Raw genomic sequence first — 13,581 nt, 5'->3', positions numbered from 1 at the left:
GGTCAGGAATGCGTGACATTGAGACTGTCTCTCACTTGTAAACAAGGACGAGTCTGGGCGGGCTCCCAGCCCACGCGATCCGGGACTTGTTCCAAGTGGCTAATCTTGAGCCCATGTACCTCCAGATGTCCGCTTCACCTTCCTCCTTCCCCCTTCCCCCTTACTCCTCACAGCCCCGGGCAGTGGTGCCAGGTCTTTCCACCGACGGGACCGCGCGCCGGGGGGCGGGGCCCAGAGTTCTTTATCTGAGCTGATTGGCGCGGCCCCAGTTCTGGACGAGTCTCCAAGTCCCAGTGACTCCTCCCCTTTGGAGTTGGTGGGGAGCGTGCGGGGAAACAAATAAAGCGGCGGGAGGCGGCCGGCGGTGGCCAGACGGGAACTTGAGTCTCTAGCCACTCGCGGCTCCTCACGCTTACTGCCGGCCTCCTCCACTCGGAAGCACCCCAGAATCTCAGCCCAGGCCGGGTGCCAGGCACGAGTCAGCCCACCTGCCCTCCTTGCCCAGACGCGCACCGCCCCCTCCTCGGTCCCAGGTTCTGCTTTCCTCAGCCTTCGTTCCTCAAGCCAGCTCCAGCGCTTGCCGGGCAGGGTGGGCATCAAGATGAAGGCGGCCCGCTTCATGATGCGCAGCGCCGGCCTGGTGCCGCGCGAGGTGGAGCATTTTTCACGCTACAGCCCGTCCCCGCTGTCCATAAAGCAACTCCTGGACTTTGGTGAGCTGGGAAGTAGGGCCGGGTGGGGGTGCTGGGGTTGGGGAGCTTCCTTAACTTTCAGCCTTTGTGCAGGGAGGGCAGAGCTCATTGCTTAAAATAACTGGAGTCTGCTCTTCTGCTGAAACTTGGAGCCTCGACGCCAGTGCACCTTGCCCTTTCCTAGATCTGCCTTATTTCTGACAGTTTGTGCCTACAGGTCAAGGCCACTTGCTGACCCGCTGATACTGGATGGTTTGAGCTCATCTTACCGTCCAAAGCTTCCAGTCAAAATACTTACTGCTTTCTGTCACTACTTAACAATGATTTAAAAAACTTTATCCCCTCCTTCACAGCATGATACTTTTGGGGGAGGATTCCTAATGTTACAAAGTAGCCTCAAATTAATTCAGATTTTATCCCTTAGCCACCTTCATCTCTGCATTGCTAACAGATTTGTCTCTTTACCATTAGGGTTTTCCATATATTTGCATTACTGCCAAAACTGTTTACAAACTTTCTGCAGTGATCTTATAAGGGAAATTTCAAGGATTTAGTTGTGGTATTATTTATCACTAATGTGGAAACATCATCACTCCTACCCACGCTTTTATCCCTCTACTCCAATTTCATATCTAGAACTTTCTGAACGATGTTGTGAGGTTGACATTGTGATGTTGACTGAGCTATGGGATATTTTGACTTCATGGAAGTGAATCCTCTTCCAAAAAAAGAAAACAATTCTCATATTGGTCATTTAAAAAAAAAGATAAAGTAAAGAAAAAGACAATGAAGAAGGAGATACTTCTTCTTACTATAAATAGTAACCCAACTGAGGGTGAAACTATAATTTTATGATATGTGTGTGTGTCCAATATTGGATAGTTAATACTATTCAAATGTATCATTTAGAGCTACTTTTTCCCCAAAGCTAAATAAAAGTTATTTATTACAGGTTCAGAAAATGCGTGTGAAAGAACTTCTTTTGCATTTTTGAGACAAGAATTGCCTGTGAGGCTAGCCAATATCCTGAAGGAAATTGATATCCTCCCTGATCGATTAGTCAATACTTCTTCAGTGCAATTAGTTAAAAGCTGGTAAGTGGTGAATCATTCTGAAACAGTCTCTATTTTTAAGACTAGTATCTGAGTATGAATTCTTATAATACGTTAGCATCATAATTGGAAAACGGGTGGGCTGAACAGTAAATATTTTTGAAAGATGTAAAGATGTTTTTAATAATTTAGGGTAAGTTATCATAGACATTTATAAAGCTACAGACATCTTGCCTTGAAAAAGTACATACTTTCACAATGTAATTGTATTTTAAATAATAAAAGACAGAATTTGACATTGCACACGGAATGCTATCCTAGAAATAGACAGAAGGACTACATTTAGAGGATCTAATCTTTTTTACTTAGAAACCAATTAACAGCAGGCTTTGGGTTCAAATCCTGCCTCGGCCTCTTCCTAGTTGTGGAATTCTTGGCAAGTATCTTAAATTCTCTCTGCCTCAATTCCCCCCTCTGTTACTGAGGAAAATAAATTATATGCTTCAAAGGGTTATGTGAGTGAAATTACATGAGCTAATCCATTAAAAAAAGTACTTGAAACAGTATCTGGCACACAGCCAGCACTTAATAATTGTCAGTTATTATCATCTCATTTTACAGATGAGGATAATGAGGCTTGGAGAGGGTAGAGCACCCAAAGGAACAGATTTTTAGAGCATAGGACCAGGGTATACACGGAGGCAGATACACACCGGGGCCTCACCCTAATCCACTGGCGCCACAGCTTTTTGTTTGTTGATTTAAGAGATATATACATATTAAAAATACTGTAAATATATATTATATAATTACACATATTATAAATATACAATATATAAGTATTATAGTTATATAAATATATATTATAAATACATATTATAAATATATATATTATTAAACATTTACAATCTGAAACACATATTAAGCAATTATAATCTGAAACACATCATCCATAGTATTTACTGCTGCTTTCACGACTTCTACTCATCTATGAATGAATATAGTAGGAAAAAATAGGAAGCCTTCCTTAAAAAGTTATTTCTAAATGCTATAAAAAAAGAAAACATTTGCCAAATAAAACAAAAAACTGACTACTGATCTGGAATGATTAAAGAAATATAAATTTTAAGTTAGAAAGGTGAGGGCTAAAGTCGTAGCTTCACTGTTTTTTTGTTTTTTGGGGTTTTTTTAGATACAGTGTTTTCCAGGTGTCTTGAAGGAAAGTTTTAACTTTAAACATAATACTTTCTCTTTTGCAATCATTTTGAAATGATTTAGCCACTTGTATCTGACTATTTAACTTTAAAACTTTTTTTTTTTTAAAGATTTTATTTATTTATTTGAGAGAGAGAGAGAATGAGAGAGAGCACGAGAGGGAAGAGGGTCAGAGGGAGAAGCAGACTCCCCGCTGAGCAGGGAGCCCGATGCGGGACTCGATCCCAGGACCCCAGGATCATGACCTGAGCCGAAGGCAGTCGCTTAACCAACTGAGCCACCCAGGCGCCCTAACTTTAAAACTTAAAGCACACCTGTCACTTTATAGGTATATCCAGAGCCTGATGGATTTGGTAGAATTCCATGAGAAAAGCCCAGAGGACCAGAAAGCATTATCAGAGTAAGTTCTATGCATTAGAATATGTTTCTAATGGGAGGGGCACGTACCGCATGGAGCACTGGGTGTTACATGAAAACAATGAATCGTGGATCACCACATCCAAAACTAATGATGTATTGTATAGTGATTAGCATAACCTAGTAAAATAAAATTTAAAAAAATAAGAATACGTTTCTAAAACTTTGACTGTTTCCAGACATACTCCGAAGATTTTTTTTTAGACATAAATTAAAGGAGCTACAACTCTGAATAAAAAATAACCTCCCCCTTACAAATGACAAGTTTTGACTTGTTGGTTTTTTAAAAGTGATAAGGAATGATGGCATTGAAAATGAGGCTGAGTACGAACAAGTGCAGGGAACTATTTATTTTTAAGGAAATCTATTTTTTACTATAAATTTAGTCTGATGATTAGATTCACAGGTGGATTTACTATTACATAATATTAATATATGTCATTGTCACTGGCGATTGAACATTTTCTTTCAGAGTAACCGATAGTTTCTGCCTGTAAGACTAGGAAAGAAGAATATTTTTATAAATCCAAGAAGAAATCTTAAAGGTTTTTTTCCACAATGGCACTCTAGAATTCTCTTTAATATTAATTATTTTTTAATTATTATTTTTTAAAGAGAAGGCTTAATGAATTCCCAGAATGAATTCACCAGTTAGAAAGCTGGTATTTTTACATTAACTAGAAGGAAAAAAAAATCTGTTTGTGATACTATCTCCTCTATTGTAGTTGAAGAATCTGTAAGTAAGAACCTTAATAAAGCTTCATCCAAACATTTTATCATTTGATTTCTTTAGATGGTTACTTAAAATAAGCTTTAGCCTTCTTTGAAGTAATCTAAGGGATATAAGTGAATGAAACTTACTTGAACTTTCAGTAACTGTAAATGTGTTTTGGCTTAGTTTTGTAGATACTCTCATCAAAGTTCGAAATAGACACCACAATGTAGTTCCGGCCATGGCACAAGGAATCATAGAATATAAAGATGGCTGTACAGTTGACCCAGTCACCAATCAAAATCTTCAGTATTTCTTGGATCGATTTTACATGAACCGTATTTCTACCCGGATGCTGATGAACCAGCATAGTAAGTTAGCTCATCATGGTCATGATATACTGAGAAGGGTGTAGAATATAAGCCATACCCCACCCAGATGTTTCATTATTCAGGAGCTCAGTTAAAACTACAATTGAACATTTTCTTTCAGAGCAACTGATAGTTTCTGCCTGTAAGACTAGGAAAGAAGAATTTTAATCATGATTATCCAGATTTTTATAACAACATCTTTTCTTTTTATTTTTCAACAGTTCTTATATTTAGTGACTCACAGACAGGAAACCCAACTCACATTGGAAGCATTGATCCAAACTGTGATGTGGCAGCCGTGGTCCAAGGTAATTTCTAGATTTCTGCATTTCCCTTATTGAAAATATACACTATATGATTGACTTATCTATAGTTGAGGTGACTTTGTGAATAAATTTATATTCGGAATGTTCTATTTAAATTTTTTATAAATACTGTCATGAAGGTCCTTTGCTTTTGAGTCAGGGGTTTAATAAAATCATTAATAAAATTATAAAAATCCAAACAGTAATGGCTAATGTGCCATATTCTTATATATTGTGTTCAGTCTCTGAAGTGTGCATATTCCTATTGCCACAGCTATAACTTCAACACTATCTTAATTCTTCAATAAAATATTAAAGAGGTATTTTTTTCATATACATAAACCTGTACTTTAATGAATATTCTAGTTTAAGGATAGTACACACACTGAAGATCACATGAAAATTTTACTTGGCATAAATTCATTTCATCATTGTGAAAAAACCTTCTATTTCAGATGCCTTTGAATGTTCAAAGATGCTTTGTGACCAGTATTATTTAACATCTCCAGAATTAAAGCTCACACAAGTGAATGGTAAGCTACAAATAAAACATATTTTAATCTACAGGAAATTCGCTGTTCTCCCAGTATGATTACATCTTGTAAATACAAAGCAACTTCTGTGTTCTTTTTCTCCCTTCTGAACTTGCCTAGAATTTGTACACTTCTTTTTTGAAGGCAAAGTTCTCTTCATCTCAGTTGGAAAGTTCCAGTTGAGCATATTCAGTCATTAATGATGATTCATAAAGAAGAATGGTTTGAGCAAGTAATTTAAGATTTAGAGTAGCAACCTAGTTCCAGTCTTAGATCAAAGAAAAATAGCTTATTGCAGAATATGGAGTCAGGGAAGCCAGAAGTAGGAGGAACCACTTGGTAGCAGGAATATCCTCGTGGCAAAGTTACTCATAAGACCTGGAAACAAAAACACTTTAAATTGTACTGTAAAGAAATAAGCCAGTCGTGGGACAAATACTGTGTGATACCACTCATCTGAAGTATGTAAAATAGTTAAATTCAGAGAGGCAGAAAGTAGAATGGTGGTTGCCAGAGGCTGGGAGCTGGGGTACATGGGGAGTTGCTACTTAATGGATATAAAATTTCAGTTATGCAAGATGAATAAGTTCTAGAAATCTGCTGTACAACATCATGCCTACAGTTAATAATACTATATTGTACACTTAGATATTTAAGAAGGTAGATCTCATGTTAAATGTTCTTTTAAAAATGTTTTTAAACTACAAAAAAAAAATATTTAATTGCACTGTAAGTAGACACAACTGTTTTGGAAGCAGAGCATACTTCAGTGGCTTCAGCTCCAGGGTACCTGAAAAGAGAGGGTCTTCCCACTTTGAAGTGATATTATGATGAATGCAAGGCACTGTTTTTATCTTATCCCATAGTGCTTCTCAGAGCAGGACAGTTAAAATTAAGTTGCTCAAATTAAAGTACCCCAACTCATGGACTGGGGATATGTACATGTAATCGATTGCTAATTTAAAAATAGGAATACAAATAAAGATTGAAAAATATCTCTAAGCATTAACAGCATTGTTGCATAATATGTATAGATAAACTGCTTGAACTGTTTGATAAAATAAAGAGGGAATTGTGCCAGACCTTCTGTTTTCTGATTCAAACTTTGCCAAGGCCTGGGACACCAAAGAATAATACTTTTATTTTTCTTCTCAAACAGTATTATGAGGTTTTTGTTTCTCTGTTTTCTTTCGCCTCTCAGTGAAATGTAAGCATATTTAGCCTGTAAGATTTAATGTTTGGCTGATAAAAATCAAGAATAATCAAATGTGTTATTTTCCCATAAAATATGAAAATTATAGCTAACATTAATTTCGGTATTATACTATGGATACATGAATTTTTTTTCTTTCTTAAAATGTATGATTTTAACTCTGAAATAGCCCAGTACGAAACAAATAATCCACATAATCTAATTTATAGCACCCTTGTCACACATTTCATCTGACCTTATACATTTGTAGAGAAATGCAAAAATTAATCATAGAGCACAAGGCAGCAGCTGTAACAGTATTTTGAAAATAAGCCAGTTGTGTTTACTGTTTAAGAGGGAAGGTTCTAGGGTAGAATTTCAGAGTAAGGGAAGATGGGGAGTATTCTAATCCTGGGAATAAGGAGACTCTATTAATCAAATAGATACGGAAGTTTGTTTTAATGAAATACTTGTTTACCAGTTCTAAATGAGTTTAATTTTTTTCTAGGAAAATCGCCAGGCCAACCAATTCACATTGTGTATGTACCTTCTCACCTTCATCATATGCTCTTTGAACTATTCAAGGTATGACACTTCAAAAATAATTGCAATTTTGTTTTGTTTTTAATTCACAGGTTACCTTCTTATTTCCTTTATCGCTTCCCACTAAGTGGGAGCCTCACTGTCTTCTCCCAAACATGCTTCAGGGCTCCTAAGAGAAAGAAGGTACAGTTAGTGTTGGAAAGGGCACATGCAGTTCACGAGAGCATCCACACATATTGGAGAATGCGCAGTATGATTTACGATGCCTTTGTGCTCCCTGTTCTTATTATTTTTTTCAAGTGTCCAACAAAGCACTAGTCATTCATGCATTTGTTAAGGAAGGTCAGGGGGTGAATGCTGCAGTGAATGGGGCCTTGTTACACCCCAGCAGGATGGTTCAGCTCTGAATCCAGACGTTCAGGTCCAGAGCTACTGCAGGTGGCAGGCAGGGTTCCAACCTGAGTCTAGAATATACTCAGAAGGAGGTCAGTTCCCTCCATAACCAACTTTAATGTGCATGTGAGTCATCTGGGATTTTGTTAAAATTCTGATTCAGTGGGACTAGGGTGGGGTTTAGAATTCGTAATAAGCTGGCAGGTGCTCCTGCCGGTCCACACTCCACACTTTCCATAGCAAGACTATAGGACAGTGATTCTCAAACTTTAGTATGCATTGGAATCACCTGGAGGGCTTCTTAAAACACAGATTCTTAGGCTCTGGCCCAGAGATTTTGATTCTGTACGTCTGAGAATTTGCATTTCTAACAAGCTCACCAAGGATGTGAATGTTACTGGTCTGGGGTAGCCAGGTACCAAGTATCAAATCCTGCCCCGGGTTCTAAGACCAAACTAAAACTGTACTTACACCAAAAAAGATAGAAAAAAACACCTGAAGCTTTGTGATGCTTTCCAAGAGTCTCCTGGACTCCTGGAGGAGGAAACCTAAAAAAAGTGAAATGTGCCACTAATTCTGATTTAGCTTTTCTCAGAACTTACTGTTTCCTACCTTATTCTAATGTTAGTGCAATGAGGTATTGATTGTACTACAGACATCTGATCTATTTTCTTTTACTTCAGCTGATGATTAGAATTTAGTATCGTATAGAAACCAGAAAGCAGATAATGTACCACAAGAAGGTTAGAGAGGAAAATGGGTGACATAAACCAAAACTTTATCTGTATGAGATTCATCCAGTTGTCTGCAAACTTGTTTGAGTTTCTTCTCTGTAAAAGGACAAAAGATACTTTTTTCATTGATTTCATTTATTTTTAAATTGAATGGTCCAACTCCTAGAGTTTTTTGCCATCACTGGTAAAAGTTAAGATGATAATCAAATGCAAATTGAAATTTAATTTAGAATTATTTACTATCCTTTTAAATAGTAACAACCTTTCCCAGCAAGTTTTATAAAAGCCAATAAATTGGTTCAATAATTCCCTGTTCATTTGTTATGTAATAGTCTTTGGTGCTTGGATGTAAAATGTAATGGAAAGACAGAAAAGAGAGAGCCAGGAAATGGACTATAAAAACCAATTTCTACATTTAAATTAAGCTTACAAATAAGAACTTGACAACTAGCAGAATTGTTTTTCCATCAGACATTACTCCCAGGAGCTATGTTACATGGTAAATGAATATTTTTCATTATACATCCTGCATGACACATTCATAAATGGCTATTTACAGAGCTATTTTACTACTAACTTAAAAAAAAATAGGAACTTTGAATTACCCTCTGTGCTGCTTTTATTTTAAACATAAAAAACTGTTATTTATTGTTTCTCATTCTTCTGCCATTGAATTCTGTATGGTTTTGATTTCTTTAGAATGCGATGAGAGCAACAGTTGAACACCAGGAAAATTGGCCTTCCCTTACACCAATTGAAGTGACTGTTGTCTTGGGAAAAGAAGATCTTACAATTAAGGTAACCATTCTCTGTTGTTCTTTTGAGTCTCCCTTGAGAGAACTAAAAAAGTGTCAATAATCATAAAGTGCTCTGCTTTGAGCCGCAGATCAAAGTCATGTACACCGGGTGACTTTTAAATAAATGAAAAACATTTTTAGATCAACAAATGCGCCTTGTTTTTAATGCATAGCTTTGGTTTGTTTGTTTATTTAAGATTTCGGACAGAGGAGGTGGCGTTCCCCTGAGGATCATTGACCGCCTCTTTAGTTACACATACTCCACTGCACCAACGCCTGTGATGGATAATTCCCGGAATGCTCCTTTGGTAAGACCAATTAAATGGCTAAGTTCATCCCAGCCCCCTAGTTCTAAATGTAAAGCAAGGATTACAAGGAAGTATTTAGGCAAGTTAGTCAATTTAGTTAAATTGGGCATGGGGGAAAGAAGAAAGCATGAGAAAGCAAGCTGAAGACGGTGAAACAATTCACAAGAGGTCTCGGATTGGAAGTAGAAAATACTTATCTGGGTTCTAGAACGTCAGTAGCAGGGAGGATAATAACTGCTTCCTATGTTTTATATTTCAATGAGCATGTCCATTGCTTTGCCAGTAACTGATCTTTTCCCTCTAGGCTGGTTTTGGTTATGGCTTGCCAATTTCTCGTCTCTATGCCAAGTACTTTCAAGGAGATCTGAATCTCTACTCTATGTCAGGATATGGAACAGACGCCATCATCTACTTAAAGGTATCCTTTTAATTCAGTAGAAACAATCATATTTCTATTTTTTTTAAGATTTTATTTATTTGTGTATTTGAGAGAGAGAAAGAGAGAGTGAGTGCAGGCAGGGGAAGGGACAGAAAGAGAGGGAGAGAAAGAATCTCAAGTGGACTCCCCACTGAGTGTGGAGCCTGACTCGGGGCTCGATCTCGTGAGCCTGAGATCATGACCTGAACTGAAATTGAGAGTCGGACACCCAACCAACTGAGCCACCCAGGAGCCCTGAAACAATATTTCTGAAAGCAATGTTGTTTTTATGGCCCTGAGTTCCATGGTCCACAGTGAATACCTCAAACTGAGTTAATGCAAATAACAACCATAAGTCATTGTATTTTCTGTTTGGTATATGTAGTTGTACTATATAATATTTAATATGGTAACTTACCAGTTAGAAGTGGGGCCAAGCTACCTGCTTCAAGTGAAGCAAAATTGTTTCTCAAGATGCACATTAGTTTCCAAGTGAGGAGATCCTCATGTGAATTTTTTAAACCAATGCCTTTTGGCATCTGTGAGAGTAGCTAGCTGTACCTTGGTTTTACTTAAACTCGTGGGAAATACATGCTAATAATGTGCCAGCCTAGAAAACAACAGATACCAAGATACTCAAGACCTTAAGCTGACCTTATTAGAAATCCAGGGAAGGAAAAGCTAAGTGCTCACAGGCTGTCAGTAGGATGTCTGGCATTTCCTGATTAAACTTTAAAAGTTCATACATGTTTTTTCTATTTCTGATAAAGCCTCAATTTATTTGTTAAGGTCACTGTCCTGATTTGTTAATTGTTTTCCAGCTCTTTTGACTGAAAATGTATTTACAGATATTAGTCACTAAAACATTAAGCTTGTAGGCTCCCATTTTGTGCAAGGGAATTATTTGCCGAGAGGCCTTTGACTATCTGAAAATAGTTAATGTATTCATTTCTTAAATGAACAGAAGTTTTCCAAGTACTGGGAAAGATTAAGAGATGATAGATGTATAGTATCAGATTTTAATAAATTAATAGTATCAGATTAGGACTCTTTATCACAGAGGCAAAGGATTTTGTAAAGAAAGAATAGCTTTGCTATTCAGTTCTGTCACATCAGCAATATCTGAACAAGGGACAGGTGTAAATATTGAAGACAAATTCTGTTCCCCAAGTTATAATTGTATATGTGCTATTTTAGCCCCTAGAGGGTAGAAATAATATTTGTTTTTTACTTTTCTTTTATATACTGCCTAGCATACTATGGGCTATGGTGTGCTCTTATTAACTGACTCAATTAAAGGAACGTATTTGAATGTTTGAATACTTACCTCTGGATTTATTTTGAGTAATCACTTCATGTACAAATCATGCCATGAGTAATTTCTTTGAGTTGATTTTTCTTCTCCTCTCTTCGTGCAGGCTTTATCTTCAGAGTCTGTAGAAAAACTCCCAGTCTTTAACAAATCAGCCTTCAAACATTATCAGATGAGCATCGAAGCTGACGACTGGTGTATCCCAAGCAAGGAACCAAAGAACCTGGCAAAGAGGAAAGTGGTTCTATGAAGAGGGACAATCGGGACACTTTACGGGATCAAAGTGGGTCTACGCCAGGGCTGCTTCCTGCCTGGTTGTGTGTGAACTCTTGTTTCCTCAAAAACAAACAAAAGCAACAAAAACTCCTTGATCGGAACAGTGGTGCAAAGAGGAACGAAGCCCGTTTCTCTGACCCAGGAAAGTGTAATGCGGGCGTTATTCTTTAACTTAGCATAACATACGAGCTTATATCAAATCCATGGAAAGCCTCAGTTTGCCGTGTCTGTATCAACAAGGATGGGAATGCGAGCAAAATGAAGATATAAGCTAGCACTTGCAACAGACTGATATTTTAGGCCTGCGGTTGATGGCATAAGATATTGGTATTTATTGCATATCAAGTGTCAATATGCCAATATTTCCCTGCCATCAAAGGGGTGGGGCTTAGTTTGCGCTATGTCATTAGAAATGTATGTAAAGGTACATTTCCTATATTTCTGTGTGCTCTAGGGAGGAAAAGCTGGTGACTAAATAACATTTACTTTGTATGTTATTTGAATGAGGAGGAATGAGTCAAAACGTTTTATTCAAAGTTGCAGCCAACGCATTGGGCCAGTGTAGAAACTCAGAACAAAGCCTCTTCTGATAAATACTGTATCTTCATTATGCTGCTTTCCTGTTCACACTTCATGTCATAAGTGAACACTTATTGCCAGGTGCCTGCCTAGTCTTGGGTGAGTTTTAAAATAGGCACTGAATTCAGGATGTTGGCAGTTGGAGGGGGAGAAGATAGCCAAAACTATCTCTCACCTTGCTTTGTTTATAAATGAGATGGTAGATTGGAAAAACCAATGTTAGGGAAAGAAATCATGCATTCAGAAGCTAAATCAGTAGGAGGGGCTGTTCTCTCCCCTGCAATGGTGGTAATCCAATGATGGCATCCCCTTTCTAGGCTTAAAAAGATACATTTTTGATATATGTGTAATTATATACACTCCTGCATTAACATTAAAAATGATTCCTAATTATCAAATGGCTCGAGAACATCAGAATTTAAAGACTTCTTGGGACATTTTTAACAAATAGCCTGGGAGTAAGAGGTTTTCATGCCAGGAGGCTTTCATTTGAATCATTGAGACTGAGGGCTGATAAATGAGAGTTGTAATGCATATGGAACTTTGGGGGACTTCAAGTATAATAGGCAGGTTGACAGGCCTGTCTAGTACATAACTCTCATAGAAGGAAGGGAGGGAGGAAGGGAGGAAGGGAGGAAGGAAAGGAGGAAGGAAGGAAGCAGGGTAGGAAGGAAACAGAGGGCAGGCATCTTGCTTTTTCCCCTACAAATTATTTCAAGAAATGATCTATATTTTCATAGATAAATTACTGGCAAGAGGATGAATTGATGTCTTTCAAAACAGAATGGCTTCTTTAAATGGTTCTCTCACTTTTGCGAGATAATGGGCTTTTATGAGATAATAAACTCATCCATGTCAAATTGATGTGTCAACCAGGATAGAGAAAAAAGCTAGAATTTTCTGCGTTGTAAAAGAATCAGTACTGTTTGTATCTCTTGAATTTAACATTCGTGTTTAATTTTGTTGTGGCCTAGAATTGTGGTGCTTCTGGTCATGGCCATAGAGGCCTCAAATGATTTGTTGTGGACGTCAGACTCTATCATGAGAAGTCCTAGAGGGTGGCTTTTCTTGATGGTGGGACTCTGGCTCATGCATTTATAGATTACACAAAACTATTTGCAATAGGTTATTTGACTTTTTAGTTTTTACTGAACTTAAACATTTTGCATGTAAATACTTGTATTTACCAAAGATTTAAAGCAGTTGATTAAGTAATTAACCCCAACACTGTGAACTATCTTTAAAATACTAGAGAAGAAATGTTAGTATCACAATAACATAAACTGTGCAAATTGAGTTCTATAAAATAGAAATAGTCTACACTGGTATTTGTGAAATCTATGGAAGAGCTTTAGGATTCTAGCAGATGGATACTGAATGTTCAGGCCCACTTAAGTTATTGATGTATAAGTTGTGTTTTTTTCTCTATGTACAGAGAGATGTAACCATTTTTATAATAAATATTTTTATTATAACAGTAAACATAGTCTTTTGAAATTCATTTCTCAAATAGATGGCAAAGTACTAAGAAAAATTTGAGATAAAGATTTTCTTCACTTTATATTCAAATTGGGTATAGCCTTTTAAAAGTATTGAAAGCAAATTAAAATTTTGATTTTTAGACAAAAGATAAGTACTTTATAGAAGTCCAGAAATTTCTGATTGTCCTTTGCTTTCTTGTGTATGCCCCAGTAGCACATAGTGTGTTTATCTACATGAATTGATTGAATAT

At 37.2% G+C, this 13,581-nt stretch overlaps 1 protein-coding gene across 1 annotated transcript; it reads left to right on the top strand.

Moving 5' to 3' along the window:
- The first annotated feature begins 387 nt into the window (after window positions 1-387).
- On the top strand, window positions 388-13,331 carry PDK4 (pyruvate dehydrogenase kinase 4). The gene is made up of 11 exons (XM_025872918.2): window positions 388-713; window positions 1,645-1,786; window positions 3,288-3,359; window positions 4,275-4,459; window positions 4,681-4,767; window positions 5,220-5,297; window positions 6,998-7,074; window positions 8,859-8,957; window positions 9,154-9,264; window positions 9,569-9,682; window positions 11,101-13,331. Exons 1-11 carry the CDS (start codon window positions 602-604, stop codon window positions 11,242-11,244), a joined length of 1,221 nt encoding a protein of 406 aa, XP_025728703.1. The 5' UTR covers window positions 388-601; the 3' UTR covers window positions 11,245-13,331.
- The last annotated feature ends 250 nt before the right edge of the window (window positions 13,332-13,581 follow it).

The sequence above is a fragment of the Callorhinus ursinus genome, unplaced genomic scaffold, assembly GCF_003265705.2.
Source record: "Callorhinus ursinus isolate GAN/ISIS: 27379988/994484 unplaced genomic scaffold, GSC_fseal_2.0 scaffold12, whole genome shotgun sequence".
Taxonomy (NCBI): Eukaryota; Metazoa; Chordata; class Mammalia; order Carnivora; family Otariidae; genus Callorhinus; species Callorhinus ursinus.
This window is presented reverse-complemented; position numbering and strand designations above follow the sequence as displayed.